The following is a 16176-nucleotide window of genomic DNA, read 5'->3' as shown; positions in this document are numbered from 1 at the left end:
CCTATTTTTTGATAAATTATTTTCATAAAAGTATCAACATTTTGATCTTTGAGAGAGAGGGAGAACAACACTTTTTGTAACCTTAAAAGGCTGAAAATATTAGAAAATCACCATTAATAAACATGTTATTAATAGTCAAGGCTCATTATGTTTGCCCATCCTTCTTATGTGTAAATCTTAGAAAATAATCATTTATAAGCATGTTATTAATGGGCGAGACTAATGATGTTTGTCCATGCTTGGTATAGGTAAATGTTAGAAAATAACCATTAATAAACATAATATTTATTAAAACAATGAATTCAAATTGTTGGCCAATATTTTTTTGCTTTGCTGTTATTGACTAACTTCTCATATGATGTTACATCACATTTAAAACTAAAATTCAGAATTTCTCATTAGTATTTATGTACAAATTTATTGATGAAATCACTTTTTAGGTTCTTTGATTTTCCATGCCAAATATGGAAAGAGGAAGGAAAAGACTCGCTCCAGTGAATGAACACGCGTTGCCCTGCTCTCTCTCTCTAAAAAGTTCCAATAATTCCAGTTTTTCTTTTATTTCTCATTAATTACTAATTAACTTTCATGGACTGTTACTAGCATGCGAATTATTTAGTGAATGATAAAATATTTCTAGATTCTTCAGTAACTAAGACTAGAATTGAAAGAAAGGCTAGCTTTCTATGCTTCTCTTACAGTATAAAACTTATATGTTTCCCCTTATCCAACCATCCATTTTGAGTGGAGGGTTAAGATTAGAAGATTACCCCAATCACAATGTCACGTCTATACACTATTTTATTTTTAATTTTTTTTCATAAACTATTTTGAGACCAAATTTTGGACTTCCAATCCTTTATTAAACTCGTACTAGCAAAAAATATAAAAAAAAAATATTTCCAATGAAATAAAATGATCAAAATATCCTTAAAAGTTTTAAGGGGTATTTTGGTTATTATATTTTATCGAAAATTTACTTTTAATATTTTTTATAGGTGAGCCCCAATGAGAAGATGACACGTACCAAATTTCATATTCATACAATTTTTATAAAAAAAACTAAAAATAAAATATTTTGAGATGTCGGATTTAAGATCAAACGGTGAATGGCTCTCTTGGATGGTTGGATAGTAGGGGGAGGATAGTTCTTATATACTGTAGGAGAAGTATATAAGAAATGTACTAATACATATGAAAGTAACCCTTTCTCAAAATTATGTAGTACTTGAGTTTTAGTGGCAAAAAAAGAAATGATCGCATTCAGAATGAAGGAATTTAAGGGGGACACACCAATAGATAATAAGATGAGGGAAAGTAGAGTAAGATAGGTTGGCTATGTATAACATAGAACTAATACAATGAACCAATATAAGATTGGTCAAGAGGTATGATTTGGTTGAGTGGAAGGTTCTAGAAAGACGAGGAGAAGGCACAATAGGACATAGATTGATATAATGGAAAAAGATATACGGAATTATGGTCTTGCCGAGGGTATGAGTTTTGATAGAGTAGAATGGTGAAACAAGATTCGTATAGGTGACTCCAAATTGTTCTGATAAGGCTCTGATGATGATGATTTTATGATTTTAGTTTATAACACAACATTACAACTCAAAAAAAGCCAAAAAAAATTAAGATTAGCTCAATAAGTATTCTTTGAAACTACGATGAGGTTCTATAAGATCTGGACTTTATGAAAATAAAATAAAGCCTCACCTCAAATCCCTGTCCGAAAAGCACTTTCGACACTGAAAATCTCCATGATGGCTTTAAATTCAATTTTCAATACCGACAATAAATTTTGAGACTCAAAAAATGATAAAGATCTTGTAAATCTATGAACATTTATTTTTAGGGTAAAATAAAAGACGTAGATAACTAGTTGCAATATACACTATTTTTAGAGTACCAAATCTTAAATTTTTTCTACAATCGTAATGTTCAAGCCAAGATGATCAACGTAAAGGTTTTTCCAGTGCTTGAATTACAATTTTCGATGAGTTATGACGGCTTTACGTATTTTGACAGGGCTGCGGCCCTATCAAACCATTTTCCTTACAAATATGATTTGATGACATGGTTTAACATTACTGCAACGCCTACTGAATTCCAAAAATCTTTTGTATGTAATTATTTCACATGCATGTACATTTCCTATTGTCCATCCGAGTTTTTAACGATGTTTTAGGCTTTATCATTTAAAAACGAATATAACACGCCATTTTCCCAAGAAATCTCATGTCCACGTGTACTGTCCACTGTGGATATAGCGAAACTTTCATAGGGTAGATTATCCCTGAAATCGATATTTACAATGGCAATAAGTATCATACACGTTGCGTGTATAGTATGGAGACAACTATCGTTCATGCACTGTTCGCCTCATAAACAGACGGCGGAGATGAGCTGCTACACTTGCTGTCAGAACCTCAGACCATCTCTGCCGTTCATTGTCAAGAATCGACGGTGATGGCGCTATGGGCTCCACACTCTGCTCCCCCATTTGCCACTCGTGTTGTCGGATGAATCCAAACGTCGAATCAGGGTTTTAACCCCGCAAAGGTCGATATTACCCCTATGGAATTTAAAAAACCCGGATATATCCCCAAATGAGTACGGATAATCTCTATTATGCCCCTGTGACCGCAATTTAAGTAAAAGCTGTAATCCTTATCCTCTTATTTTTCACGCTCAAACATTTCACCCATATTTTTGGTAGTCCCACCCAAAAAGCATGGGTGGAAACATCAAATAAATTGGTGGAAATATAATCATTTATTGTTATTATCATTTCTAGGTGCCACTTTGTGCGATATTCCCTCACAATACAGAGAAGGACCTAAAAACTCGCTGACAAAGTTTGGGGTATTATAGTAAATGCGCTCCCTATACAAAGGCATGCACAGGACATCAATGGGTTTGTAAATTTGTTTCCCGCATGGCTCCAAATACTGGACCGTTACAATGCCCCAACTTAGCAAGGAGAGGCATTTCCGGTATCAAAATCTTGTAAGAATTAAAGATGGGGTATTTTCGTCATTGAGGGCAAAACGGACCTTTTTAACTTAACCAAACATAATGGTAAAGCTAACCAACTACGCTTTATATTAACTTGTCACTCTCTTTGTTGTCCATGCGCTTCCTCACCCTCACACTGTCTCTCCCCTTCCCATTCACTGTTTTGCTCCTCCGCGCCGGAAAATCAATTCCTGTCGCAATCACAATTTCCGGCCAAAACCTTTCAAGTTTTACTATAAACCTATAATTAGGGTTAGTTAGTGTCTAGCTTTCCCCTCTACTGAAACGAGCTTTCTCCTAGAGCTCGCCGATATGTTGGGATCAACCTTACAGTTTTCTAGGGTTAATGGCGACAATACGTTTAATAATCCTGCTAAAGCTAGGCGTCAAGTTCAATTTCAGTATGAGATTCCGCCCAGGGCAAAGGAAAATCACTTACCTGAAAACTGCTTACCTGAAAAGCACTTACCCAAAAACCACTTTCCCGAGAACCGGTTTCCTGAAAACAAATTAATGGAAAATAGAACTGTTTTTGAGGATTGCATAAGGCCTGTGCCTTCTTCCTTGGCATTTAGATCGGGTTGTGGAAACCTGGATCGGTTCTTGGAGTCAACTACTCCTTATGTTCGAGCTCAATTCGTATCCAAGGTTGATTAAGCAACTATACATAAAAAATGGAGTAATTGCATTTAAAAATGGAACAATTTGATTTTTTTATTCATGCATGCATGTGTTTTTTTAGTGGAATTTTTTCAATGAGGGAGCATTTTTGGCTCTGCATGTGCTTTCTTCATGGATTGGGATCGTTTCTTCCTCGTTTCTGGTCTTTTGGAGTGTTTAAAATGAAAAAGGAGAATTTTGAGGTGTTTGGCTTTTTTACTGGTTTTAATTTCGAATTTCGCTCACTTTTTTTCTTGTTCTTTACTTTGATCTTACCCTGTGGCTTTTGATGGACGAGAGGTTTAGGATCAAGCTTACTTTAGCTTGCTTTTTTTAAATAGTTCATATTTAGTTAAAACAAATGTGGCTAATATTTGTTTTCTCCCTTATTTTCTTCTAGACTTGGAGTGTTTGATGAATGAAGGAGCATAAAGAAAATGTTTTTGATGAATGAGAGGTTTACTCCATTCCCTTTTTATTTAGTTTTTAAAATTTTAAAAATGTGGGCATTATTCATTTGATATTTAAGAAAATGTGGCTGTCGTTGTCTTGTCCTTACCAGTGAGAGTTACACTCAATTATTCATTTTTCTGTGCATGTTTTTTCTCAATAATTGTTACTCGACTTTTATTGTTAATTATTCTTTATTTATTAATATTAATATTAATATTAATATTATGATTGTTATTGTTAATGTTATTATTATTATTACTATTATTATTATTATATTGTTGTTGTTATTATTATTATTGTTGTTATTATTATTATTGTTATTATTATTGTTACTCTTATTGTTATTATTATTGTTATTATTGTTATTATTGTTATTATTATTATTATTATTATTATTATTATTATTATTATTATTATTATTATTGTTATTATTATTATTATTATTATTGTTATTATTATTATTATTATTATTATTATTATTATTATTATTATTATTATTATCGTTACTGTTATTGTTATTATTATTATTATTATTATTATTATAATTATTTAAAATGGAAAGACATTTAGCTCAGTCAATAATTTTTAGTCAGTTATTTGGATATCCTTCCTCTTCTGTTTTTAAATTGTGAACAATGCACATCACTTTGACATTACCAGTAAATTTCTATGTTATCTGTAATATAAGTTCATTTGCATTCTTTTGAAGCATTTTGTTTTAATTCTTTATTATTTTTTTGTAGTTAATGATATGCATTTCAACATCTTAATTAATTAATTACAATGCTTAATGGTGATTGATTCTCACTGACTTGGAATTTAGATTGTTTGTTGTATTTTTTTTCTATCTTTTTAGTGGTATTCTCTTCACTCTGTGCATGTTAAGTAAGTCACTTCCTTTGCCTTTAATTTTTACCTTGATCTTATTCTAGTATAGCTTTGCAGGATCTGTGGAGCAGTAGAAAGGGATTGAATACCTATACTAGATTACTTGTTCTGGTTACCTTTCAGACACTGAGTGCATGTTGATGCTTGGGTTTCTATCATGCAATCCTTATTGTGCTTCGAAAATTTCCATTTCTTTACTTTTAATACTCATTTTAATTTTGAATTTAGTGAACTATAGGCAGTTCTGTGAATTTCTCTGGGATCTTTTGACGAAAATTAATTTTTAAAATTTGTTTGGAAGTAACTACATTACTATTAGAAAATATTTCCTTCTACTTTTGCATTTTTAAAATTTGACAAAAATGGTCTTTTGATTTCTCTGTCATCTTCGGCATGTATCTTTTTTGTTGTTTTATTCGTTGTGCTTAGCTCAATGGCAGCTGTATGGTGTGTCTATCTTGGTTATGTGCTTGGTGCATTATTTTAGTTTTTAAACATATCCTTTTGGAATTTATGCAATTGCTTTCTGAGGATCGTATAAGGCTATTCTTGTTTGATAACTGTTTGTTACCTTGATGAAAGCCTATTCTTTGTATTGGAATTAAATTTGCATTTGATAAGGTACAGACGCGCAAAGCTCTGTGAATTTACCATAAGAGATGCTTGCATAAGATCTGACTTTGTATGGCACTTCATTTTTCTTGCATTTTCATTGAAGAAATGTCTGGTGATGATATCTTCCCCCTTTTTTTAAAATGGTAAAGAGACTAAATGTTCTGGAAAATAATTTTTACCATGCATGGAATGCTTTCCATGAATGGGCACTCTCATACTCATCCAAATATCCAACCTGATTTCTTGATGAAGAACTCTCTTAAATTTTGCCAAAAAAGAGAAAAAGTGAAAAGATGGTAGCTCAACTGGCTGTTTTTGTTTCATCTTTGTATGGTCTATTTTTTTCTTCATGTTATCATTTCCTTTTCTTCCTTCTTTTGGAAATATTTGTGGCAGTCATGTTGTTCTCATGAAGAGAAGGTACCGATATGTTTTTGTATATTTTATGGGATTTTCATTTAACCAGTGTGTAGAACTGGCTTTTCAAAATGCATACTCAGGTAAAACTTCACATAAAACAAGGGCAATACTCTACTTGGATTGACAATGTTCTATTTTGAAATTTTTTTTGTGAACAATCTTGTGAAGCTCTCTTTTGTAGTGTATAATATGTTGAAAAATGATACGTGCTGAATTGCTTTCTAATTTTAAAAATATGTCGCTTTTTCAGATACTCTTGATTCGTTTTGGGAATTGGGCAACTCAGCATGGATTTGTCATCCTAACCACTGGAAATACCGTTTGTTCATTATTTTTTAGATTCAATTGCCACTTGGCATGGATTTTGTTACACCAACTGTTGTGTTCGGTTGTTCTTTTCGAATTGTGCTTTCCATGCAAGTATTCTATTTATCATGTTTGTCGTTATGTTTTGTATTTTCTTCTTATTCTGTCGACCAGTTAATATTTTCGATGTCCTGTGTCGTTTTGTTTTATTTACTAAATTTGGTTATTAATGTAATGGTTGCTACAGCTGTACATTGATTATTATTATTTTTAGCAATATTTTTGAGAATTATTTAACTCACTGTGATAGTATTTGTGATTATTACAGGCAGTTATGAGAGGGTGGAGAACAAGCAATATAGAGTTCCAACCCTATTTTTCTCTTGGGGATCTATGGGAGTCTTTCAAGGAGTGGAGTGCATATGGTGCTGGTGTGCCTCTTGTTCTTAATGGCACTGATGGAGTTGTTCAGTATTATGTACCTTATTTGTCTGGCATCCAAATCTATGCGGAATCTGCAAAGAATCCCGTCACCTCTAGGTATAATTTATCATATTTTTTTCTTTGTCCTTTGGTTTTGGTACAAATATATGCTTCAGCTTGCTTGAGGGTTCAGATATTGATGAAATTTGTAGTCCCTAACTCTGGCCTAGTGAAGCTGATTCGTATTGTTAGTTGTTTGTTTGTTATTATTTTTTTTGTGAGCTTTAATGAGCAAATTGTCGTGGGTGTATCATTCAGTTTGTCATGTATCTGGGTGTAAAGATGGCATGTTAACTATGGATGTTCTTGAATAGTTGGCAGTTTTCTTGCCTAACCAGGGTTTTGTGAACAGACCGTTTGTAGTTAATTGGTACTTTTTTATTGCTGTGGTGGATATTTACTTCATTGCATTGCCTACTTTTCTTGAACTTTTTAAGAAATCATAAAGCCTACGTGCTATATTGTTTGCTGAACAGTTTATGTTTTCACCAATATTTACTTCATTGCATTGCCTACTTTTCTTGAACTACTTAAGAAAGCATAAAGCCTATGTGCTATATTGTTTGCTGAACAGTTCATGTTTGCATCAGCCAGTTATATCATAAGAGTTCTTCCTGCACTGGTGCATAGCAAGAAGATATTAGATTACTGGTTAATGCACTGTTATACTGTGATGTATGGAGGTATGAGAATTAGCATTCTCTAGTGATGCCGATGATTCATAAGATAGTCCATTTTGGATGCGATAAGCACTTAAATGTGATAAGTGCTTAGTTCATCTTCTCTTTAGGCTCCGCTCAATTAGGTGCTTCCATAGCCATAATAAGCCTCCAAATACTGTCTCTATTTTCCTTTTGTCATATGTGAGTCCTGCCTGAAAGCTTCGTCTTTGAACACATGCCTTGTTCTGTATTTTAATGGATATTAAAAAAATTACCTTTTTAATCAATAAAAAAACCCTGGTAGTGATTTAGTCCCACGTGCCAAAATGGAACACCATTTGATAACATAGAGGTATTATATATGTCACGTTGACCATTTGGAAATATTTTTGGCAACATTGCTAGCATGCTTCTGCGAGTTTACTTTGGGTAAGCATGCGTTGTCAACTCTACAACATCGCAAAACCAACTGGGTTGCTTGTATTTGGTAAAACAATGACAAAGTTTCTTGATACTTTTGAACACTGTGTTGGCATGAGCATCACTGACCCACTTGTTGATATGTCGAGCAAGGTGAATCCATGTGAGTTATGCATGGGCTTCGGATAGGACCTTTTCCTGGCATTTTTAATGGAGAAATCATCATGACTATGGTCCCACACATTTAAATGCCTCACTTTATAGCTTTGAGATTACTTTATTTTATGCTGCCAAAGATGGCACTGAAGGCAGAGAAAGAGATAAGAGGGAAGCTGCATGGTAAAAAGCAGGCCACTTGGAATTTTTTTTTTTAATGATTTTAAGCAGTCCACAGAAGTAGGGTTTTTGCATGTTGGATGGCATGTTATAGGGCCAGGAAAAACACGTCGCAAACTTGTGTTACATGGGAGCAGTTTTTTACCGTTTGGTAGGCACCCAATGTTTTGAAATGGTGCAATTTTGGGCCCTCAGCTGTTATGGATTTCCATATAGCAGTGAAACTGTTGGTAGCGGGCTAGTGTGCACTTTGAATTGAATAATTTGAAGGCATATTGGCCATTTCATTAAGGGAAACTCTGGTAGTGTGTATGTGGCACATCTCTTAAAGCCTCTATTTTCTAAATTGTATGCCTGTTTAGTATTTGTTGAATGGGGGAATCTTCCTTTGCATTCATTGATTCCTTCCCCCATCATTGGTACCACAAGTATCCATCAATCTACTAAGTATCTCCAATTCATGGGATACGAATGAGCCTCAGAGTCTACCACCCCACCACCAGGATCGATAGAGGCTTATCCGATTCATCAATCCCTGCTGGTTCATCGGATGAATCAAGGCAGGAATGAATGCTTGAATGCTCGTTCAGTGGGGAACAGGATATGAGAGATTCCCAGTCATTACCGAATCAAACTAAAGAAGATAAGGCATATGGTTTTAGGTCAAGCGAATAGGGGATCGGCAAGCGGGGGGAAGGAACTGTTGAGCATTTCTGGATTGCATTTTAGATCCAAATTTTATCATGCTAATATGCATGTAAATTCTAGGTTTTGGAATATAACTTCCAGGCCAGAAATTCTAGGGAGCTCTTTACAACTGTATCTGCTGGATCTTTTGACTCAGACATCCTTTGTGTTGCCTCGGAAGCACCATTCTCGGTAGCAGACGATTGCTAGAGATTTTGGCATCTGAGGAATCTCTAAACGCTAAATCTCTTAGTGTGCATCTTATTTGAACATGGTAATGCAGACAGTTGTTTAGAAGCACACCAAATGTGGAAAGTGTCCTTTAGAATGGCGATCATAGGTAAGCTGAATTATGAGTTTCAAAAGTCCTTTTTTGTTCAATGAAAGGTTGCTCTTCAGAAGTCTGAACTTTGATTTTTAGAAGTTTTTGTTGTTAATTAATATAGAGGTCTTCTTATAATTTATTAGATGTAGCTTAAGTTACTGTTTCCTGATAATCAACTATTATTACTATTGAAATATACATGTGGCATGAAAAATACATGTAATATACATTTTAAAAGATGCAATGTAGGGTGGCTTTTAGTTGGATGATTTTTCCTATGGTTAGCTGCTTGCTTATGCACTTCGCTGGATAGGAGTCAGTGACCTTGCTGGCCCATGTGGATATGAAATGATTATTAATGGGTCGCTAATCATGAAGGTCTCCGAGGCATGCCTCTATCTCTAAGGAATAAATGCCTCGTCTTACGAGTCACTGTTAGCTACTACGAGTCTTGGTCCATAATAAAATTATCACTGTTGGGGTTTTGCCAAGATTTTATCAAGAAAATTTCTAAAATTGCTATAACATTTTAAGATATCCTAGTAAAATCAAAATGCCTTGGTATTGCTAAAACCAGAATGGCACCCTAACTAACAAACTAGGAATGCATTAAAACTGTTAAAATAGGAACATGTAATGGATAGATGAGTTACCTAAAAAACTGAGGTGTGCAATGGGTAAGTTGCCTAAAATTACATTATTCTACGTTCATTTATAAAATAACATTTTACTTTTCATAAGATCTGATTAACATGTTCATGTTTTTAAGTGTAATTTAAACTGACATATACCATTTTAAAGAAATATTTTATGGAAATAATATATTAAGTCAATATATGAAACTCCTGATAAATTGTGATAAATTCTCTTTTAGAAAGACTCTAGGTAACTTTATAAAAATCTTTTCTATTAATATCCAGATCATGGGTTAGTTGTGGCTAAGGTCTTAACTGATGCTGGGATGATGCTCTCAACTCAGTCAAGTGGGCTCTTACTTCCACCTCAGTAGACTTATGAGGTCCTAGTGGTCTTGAAAAAAACTTTGGCACCAGAACTTCTTGCACTCGTTAAAATGAATTTCCACTTGAGGTATTCCTTTGTTCCTATGCTAGTGGACTGCGGTGTTAAGTATTAAGGTTCCATTACAGGCTGCACATTCCCATGTTAAGTTTAGGGGTCATGACGTCATTGAGGGACATTATCTTCTTGTGTACAGGTTTGTATCAGTGTTTACTTGTGCATCTTTGAGATTCAGGCATCTTGGACTTTGCTGGATGGTTTCAGTTACATTGCACTTTCATGTTTCTAAGAAATTCTTCTGGTTAAATTGGAACATATGGTCTTTCTATTTCCTAAGTAGGAATTGTCAATGGCAGGAAACCTGGTGAAGAGAGTGACGGTGATTCTTACAAGGACACAAGCAGTGAAGGGAGTGATTTTGAGGTTGAAAGGGGACTGAAGTATGCTAAGGAGCAGTGGAACCTTCATAATTCAAGTGGTGTGTCCACCCTTACAATGGAGAGATCGTCAATGAGAGAGAAAAATATGAAACCTCATCCTCAAGAAGGGTCTTCTAGTGATGCTGGTGAAGTTTGCAATTCTAATGGCTCTTTACTTTTTGAGTTCTTTGAGCAGGACCCTCCATACAGCCGTGAACCACTAGCTGGCAAGGCAAGTTCCATTTCAGTATTTCAAATCCCTCTATTCTTTTGAGCTATATATATATATATATATATATATATATATATATTCTTTGAACTCTTGTCCAAAAAATGTGTTTGTCATAACTATTTTCTATTTTTTTAAAAATAATTTCCTCTCTACCTTTTGGTTTTAACCATGGATAATGCTTGCATAATTACAGGTTTTTGACCTTGCGAACCGATTTCCTCAATTGCAAACACTCAGAAGTTGTGATTTGCTCTCTTCAAGTTGGCTTTCTGTGGCATGGTGTGCTTGATTCTGATCCATGGCCATGTTATTGTCAACATCTGGTGATTTATTCCATGATTGTAGTTATGTCTCAATATTTATAATGCTTTGTTTTGTCAGGTACCCAATATACCGGATACCAATGGGACCGACTTTACACGATTTAGAGACTTCCTTTTTAACCTTCCACTGTCTATCGACACCTTCAAGAGGTAGCCTTTCCCTCTCTTAGTTTGTTGTGGCATTTTCTTTATTTTGTTTGCCAGAAGGCCCATGATAAACTCTCTCTCTCTCTCTCTCTCTCTCTCTCTCTCTCTCTCTCTCTCTCTCTCTCTCTCTCTCTCAAATCAAATCAAATGAGTTTGTTTGGACACTTTCATCCATGTTTTTTCATCTCTCTCTGTGATTTAACATGAGATTCTTACTAGTTAATTTGTCTCTTTCACGGATGTGATTCTTTCACACTCATTTTCCCTCTATCATTTGAAATGTGGTCCTTTTTACTTTTAATCTTTTCATTCCATATTTCTTGCATATCTCTCTATAATTTAGCTTGAGACCCTTACACATTTGGTTTCCGTGACAAAAAAAATTCTCTCATGTGGTCAAATGTGGGAATAATTTTATACCAATTGGTCTTAGTGCATCTTTTTACAAATTGGCAACTAGTTGATGTAACAATATTCCCACCCTTGACCGCATGAGGTAATTTTTTTTATGTCACATGAACCCAGCGTCTCTTTACTGTTTAATTTCTTCTTATGAATGGGATTCTTTCACACACTTTCTCTCTATTATTTAAACAAGATCCTTACTGTTTATCCTCATTTTGACCATCCACTAGATTCTAGCAGCACTCAATGTGCAGTATGCAGTTCTTCCCAAAAGACCCCCAAGGGATCTCCAAAGTTACCTCTACCAATATTTGGCCTCGCTTCATACAAGTTGAAGGGCACTGCATGGAGCCCTAGCAGTGTGCTCGAGAGGCAACAAGCTCAGTCTTTATTACAGGCTGCTAAAATCTGGCTCAAGGAGTTAAAGGTGGATCTCCATGATTTCCAGTTCTTTGTCTCTCATGTTACAAACAGGAGGTAAAAAGGAACAGAAAAAAAGAAAGAAAATCAACTATCTTCAATTCCAAAAGATTGATGCCACCCATAGATAGAGATATGAATGAAATCTGCCAAAGTTTGTTTTAGTAAGAAGGCAGATAATGCATGGGTTTTTGTGCAGAGTCTTAGCAGGAAAAGAAAAAAGAAAAATAAGGGAAAAAAGACAAAAAGGAAAGGGAAAAAAGACAAAAAGGAAAAGGAAAAAAGAAAAGATATGAAAAGAAACAGCACAGGTGAAATGAAAGGGTGAGAATAAGGGTCGAGTAGAGAAATTCTACAAGAGGAGTCCTAGTGTTGATGCAGAGCTGGGTTTTCTGTGGCTGCTGGGCAACATTCCTCTTTTGTTTATGGCACCATAAGGATGAGAATGCCCTGGGGAGGGTAAGGTATTGTGCGGTCTCATTGGTACATATAAATGGGCCACTGAAAAAGGGGAAAAGAAATGGGAGAGAAGAAGAAAAAAGAAGTAAAGTGGGGTGGTGTTCTGTTTATGTTGAACTTCTGTTTATCTCTTTGTTCTGATGGCTTTTACTTATATACTTTAAAGGGAAATTTTGTGTTAATGATTTGAAGTTGGCATATTTTAGGCTTTTCTTCATGATGTTTGTCTCATTGATCGCAATTAACTCTCTTATTTTTTGATAATGCTACATAAATCTAAAGTAAGAATTGAGTTGAAGTTGATGTACTTTTTAGTTTTCATATGCACCATTTCTTGCGTCCGTCATGGAAAATTGGTTTTTGTATTGGGAGATGCAATTCTACATTTACTTCCCCAGAAACATCAAACATCCATCCTAACGATGGATGTAGAAAAGTGGTAATCCACCATAAAAATAAAATCGAAGGTCTAAAAATTTTCTTCAAGAAATTTTATTTTTAAATTATTAATTTTATTTATTTTACATATTAATGCTCCCCATGGTAAAAAGATTATACATTCTAAAAGAATTAAGTTCAAAATCCATCTCATAAATGGATTATGGAGAGAGGACACATTTCATGAGTCAGGCAACTCATAAAAATCATGTCCTATCATTATGAGTTTCTTTATATTTAATTAGCATGTAAACTAGGTCCGACTTTGTAGGCAATGTGAAAAGTCTTGCTTTATCTGCTTTCACAACAAGATCTTCAACAGATATTTCCAACTCATCCGCATATTATAAGGTGTTATTCTCAGCAAAAGTGCAGAAGAAAAAACCCCTTTTTAATCCATTTTTTTTGGTTGCTTTTCAAGTTATTTGTGATAGAGGAATTGGAATCAGCAGCTAGTCTATACATGGTCGACAATGGATGTCTTCTTTAATGCCTTACCAATGGATATGTCGCTGTTCAGTCATAACTCTTTTAATAATCAGTTTGTTTTTATTTATTTTTTTAACAATTGTCTCACAAATTCTGTGGTTTGGAATCGTTGGGCAATTCCATTTTATATGAAGTATTAATGTTTTTTAAGAAATTCGGTGGACTATTTTTGAGAAATTTTATGCCTGGTCAAAAATCAGAAAGAAGATTCGAAAATGTGCATGGTGTTCCTTTCTAGTTTAAGAGGGTTATACCATCATCTCGCCCTTTTTTTGGGTTATACAATTACTGGAAATATTGGGTTGAAGTGTTTTGAACAATTCAGAAGAGTTTTATGTGGTTTGTTATGGGGTTTTCATGCTCTATACCGAGTATCAGAAGCAGTTGAACAATTCAAAGGCATTGTGTTATACTTGGAGTAGGAAAATGTATAATGTACACTACCGCGAACAGTAAGTATTCATGGTTACCATCCAGTCAATTCAATGGGTGGTGATGGAGAGAGAGTGAGATCGAGCACAAAATCCCATCCATGTCATTTTTTAATCTATTCATGTCGCATCATTTAATTTGATTGGAGAAGGATCTCTTGTGAGCATTCTTTCCATGTGGTCATGTGGATTTCTGTGTCCCCCATATGGAAGCATTAGAGTAATTTATTATGTTATTGGTGAATGAGCAATACTGGCCTCTCAATGTCTTTTTGCAAAGCATCCGAGTGTTGGCTTAAAATTAACTAAGAGTTTGTCTGGAACCTTGGAAAATATATATATATATATATATGATCTTATGAGACTCTTCTACACCCATATGTGTACGATTTTAAAGGATCACCCTTAAATTTATCATATATTTCTAGAAAAATCAAGTCCCATACCCATGTGATAACTTTTCTAGAGATCTGTACAAAATTTAAGGGTGATCTTTTGGGGTCTTATACACATGGGTGTGGGAGGGTCTCATAAGATCATTACTCATATATATATATATATATATATATATATATATATATATATATATATATATATATATATATATATATATATATATATATATATATATATATATATATATATATACAAATATTTTTTTTTTAATTTTTTTCTCAGAAGATTGATCATTTCTACCATTTGAATACAAAAGTTGGGGGGAAAGCAATTTTCATTTCAGGAATTAGTTTCTCTATTTTGAGTCGAATATAAAATTATTCGTCTTGCCAAAAGCTTTAAAAACTATCCTCATGGAAATTTCTTCAGAAATTTAGACTCATATCCCTCAAATTTCTGTTATTTAAAAAATGCCCTTTAAATTTTTGTTTTTATGTTCATAACTATTATTTATTTATTTATTTTTTAACCAAATTGCCTTAACTTTGGATATTGAAGATATCCATAAAAAATGTCCTTCAAATTTGGATATTGAAGATATAAAGTTTAACTTCGTTGTAAAAAATAGTAACCCAAAAACAAACTTTAGACTTTAAAAGATCTGAAGTTTTCCTTCAAAATAAACTTCAGGTCTTGAAGGTCAAAGTTTAAAGCCTAACCATGTCTTGTCACCTTTAAAAATAAAGTTAAAAAAAAACTTCGGATCTTCAAATTCCAAGGTCCAAAGTTTGTTTTTTTGACTAGAGGTATCTCTCCTGTACAGTACTCACTGAAGGTGAAAGTTACTCGGGAATTTTATATTCCTTATCTGTCATATATTTCTTTAGTCTTTTTGTTGGAAGATTATTTTTGCTTCGGGGATGCTATTTTGAAATCGTTCTATTTCCATTAGTGTTGCTTGAATGGTGCCATGACAATATTCCTTTGCCTTATCTTTTCTTTCTTGCAATATATGATTCAGATCAGAGAGGGGATAGAAACAACCCAACGCTTGTCTAGGAGCTTTTGGATGACTGAGCCGACTATGGCTCTGGTGTTGGATATCAACATGATTGCTTTCTAAATCTCACCCACAATGGCACATGCAATGAAGAAATGTTCATGATTTTTCAATCCATATGCATAAGTGATATCTATTGCGGGAAAGTATACAATTAGACAATTTATTTTGGAAAAACTTTATATAAGGGTGAGGCCTAAACAATCAAATTAAAACGCACCTAAAACATTCACCATAAGAGGTTGTTTTAATACCCAAAACTTTCCAAATCGATCATCTCAATATTAAAACGAGAAAAAATGGATTTCAAGTCTCGGAAATAGTGCAGCTTGTAATGAATTTTCTGGACCTTCAATTTGCAAGATTATCAAGTGTTCATAGATCTACTCGGTCTATACTATTTTTGAAGCTTTAAGTTTTGTAGTTAGAGATGAAAATAAATTTTTAGGCCATCACAAAGATTTTCAGTACTGAAATAACATCTTTCAATGCTATTTCAAGGTGTGCGTTACTTTAGATGTTTAGGGCCTCGGCCTTATATAAATCACACCCGTTTATTTTTTATAAAAAGAAGTCACAATCATTCTTGTCCGTCAGATTTCTAATTAGGTGGTTGTGAGTATGTCATTGATTAGACTTAAAGTTGAAAAAAAAATTCTCG

At 33.9% G+C, this 16176-nt stretch overlaps 1 protein-coding gene across 1 annotated transcript; it reads left to right on the top strand.

The window, feature by feature from the left end:
- The first annotated feature begins 3115 nt into the window (after positions 1 to 3115).
- LOC18432201 (uncharacterized) lies at positions 3116 to 12996 on the top strand. The gene is made up of 6 exons (XM_088856666.1): positions 3116 to 3669; positions 6692 to 6903; positions 10653 to 10947; positions 11141 to 11226; positions 11329 to 11420; positions 12053 to 12996. Exons 1-6 carry the CDS (start codon positions 3334 to 3336, stop codon positions 12301 to 12303), a joined length of 1272 nt encoding a protein of 423 aa, XP_088712792.1. The 5' UTR covers positions 3116 to 3333; the 3' UTR covers positions 12304 to 12996.
- Positions 12997 to 16176: the final 3180 nt, after the last annotated feature.

This window comes from Amborella trichopoda, chromosome 13, assembly GCF_054954075.1.
Source record: "Amborella trichopoda isolate Santa Cruz 75 chromosome 13, AtrichopodaSantaCruz75HAP2 v2.0, whole genome shotgun sequence".
NCBI lineage: Eukaryota > Viridiplantae > Streptophyta > Magnoliopsida > Amborellales > Amborellaceae > Amborella > Amborella trichopoda.
This window is presented reverse-complemented; position numbering and strand designations above follow the sequence as displayed.

What these genes read in the sequence shown, in the direction of transcription:
- LOC18432201 (XM_088856666.1), top strand. Translation starts at nt 3,334, where the DNA reads ATGTTGGGATCAACCTTACAGTTTTCTAGGGTTAATGGCGACAATACG. An exon ending in AAGAATCCCGTCACCTCTAG is followed by an intron (nt 6,904 to 10,652) that starts GTATAATTTATC and finishes TGTCAATGGCAG; the next exon opens with GAAACCTGGTGAAGAGAGTG. An exon ending in TCTATCGACACCTTCAAGAG is followed by an intron (nt 11,421 to 12,052) that starts GTAGCCTTTCCC and finishes ACCATCCACTAG; the next exon opens with ATTCTAGCAGCACTCAATGT.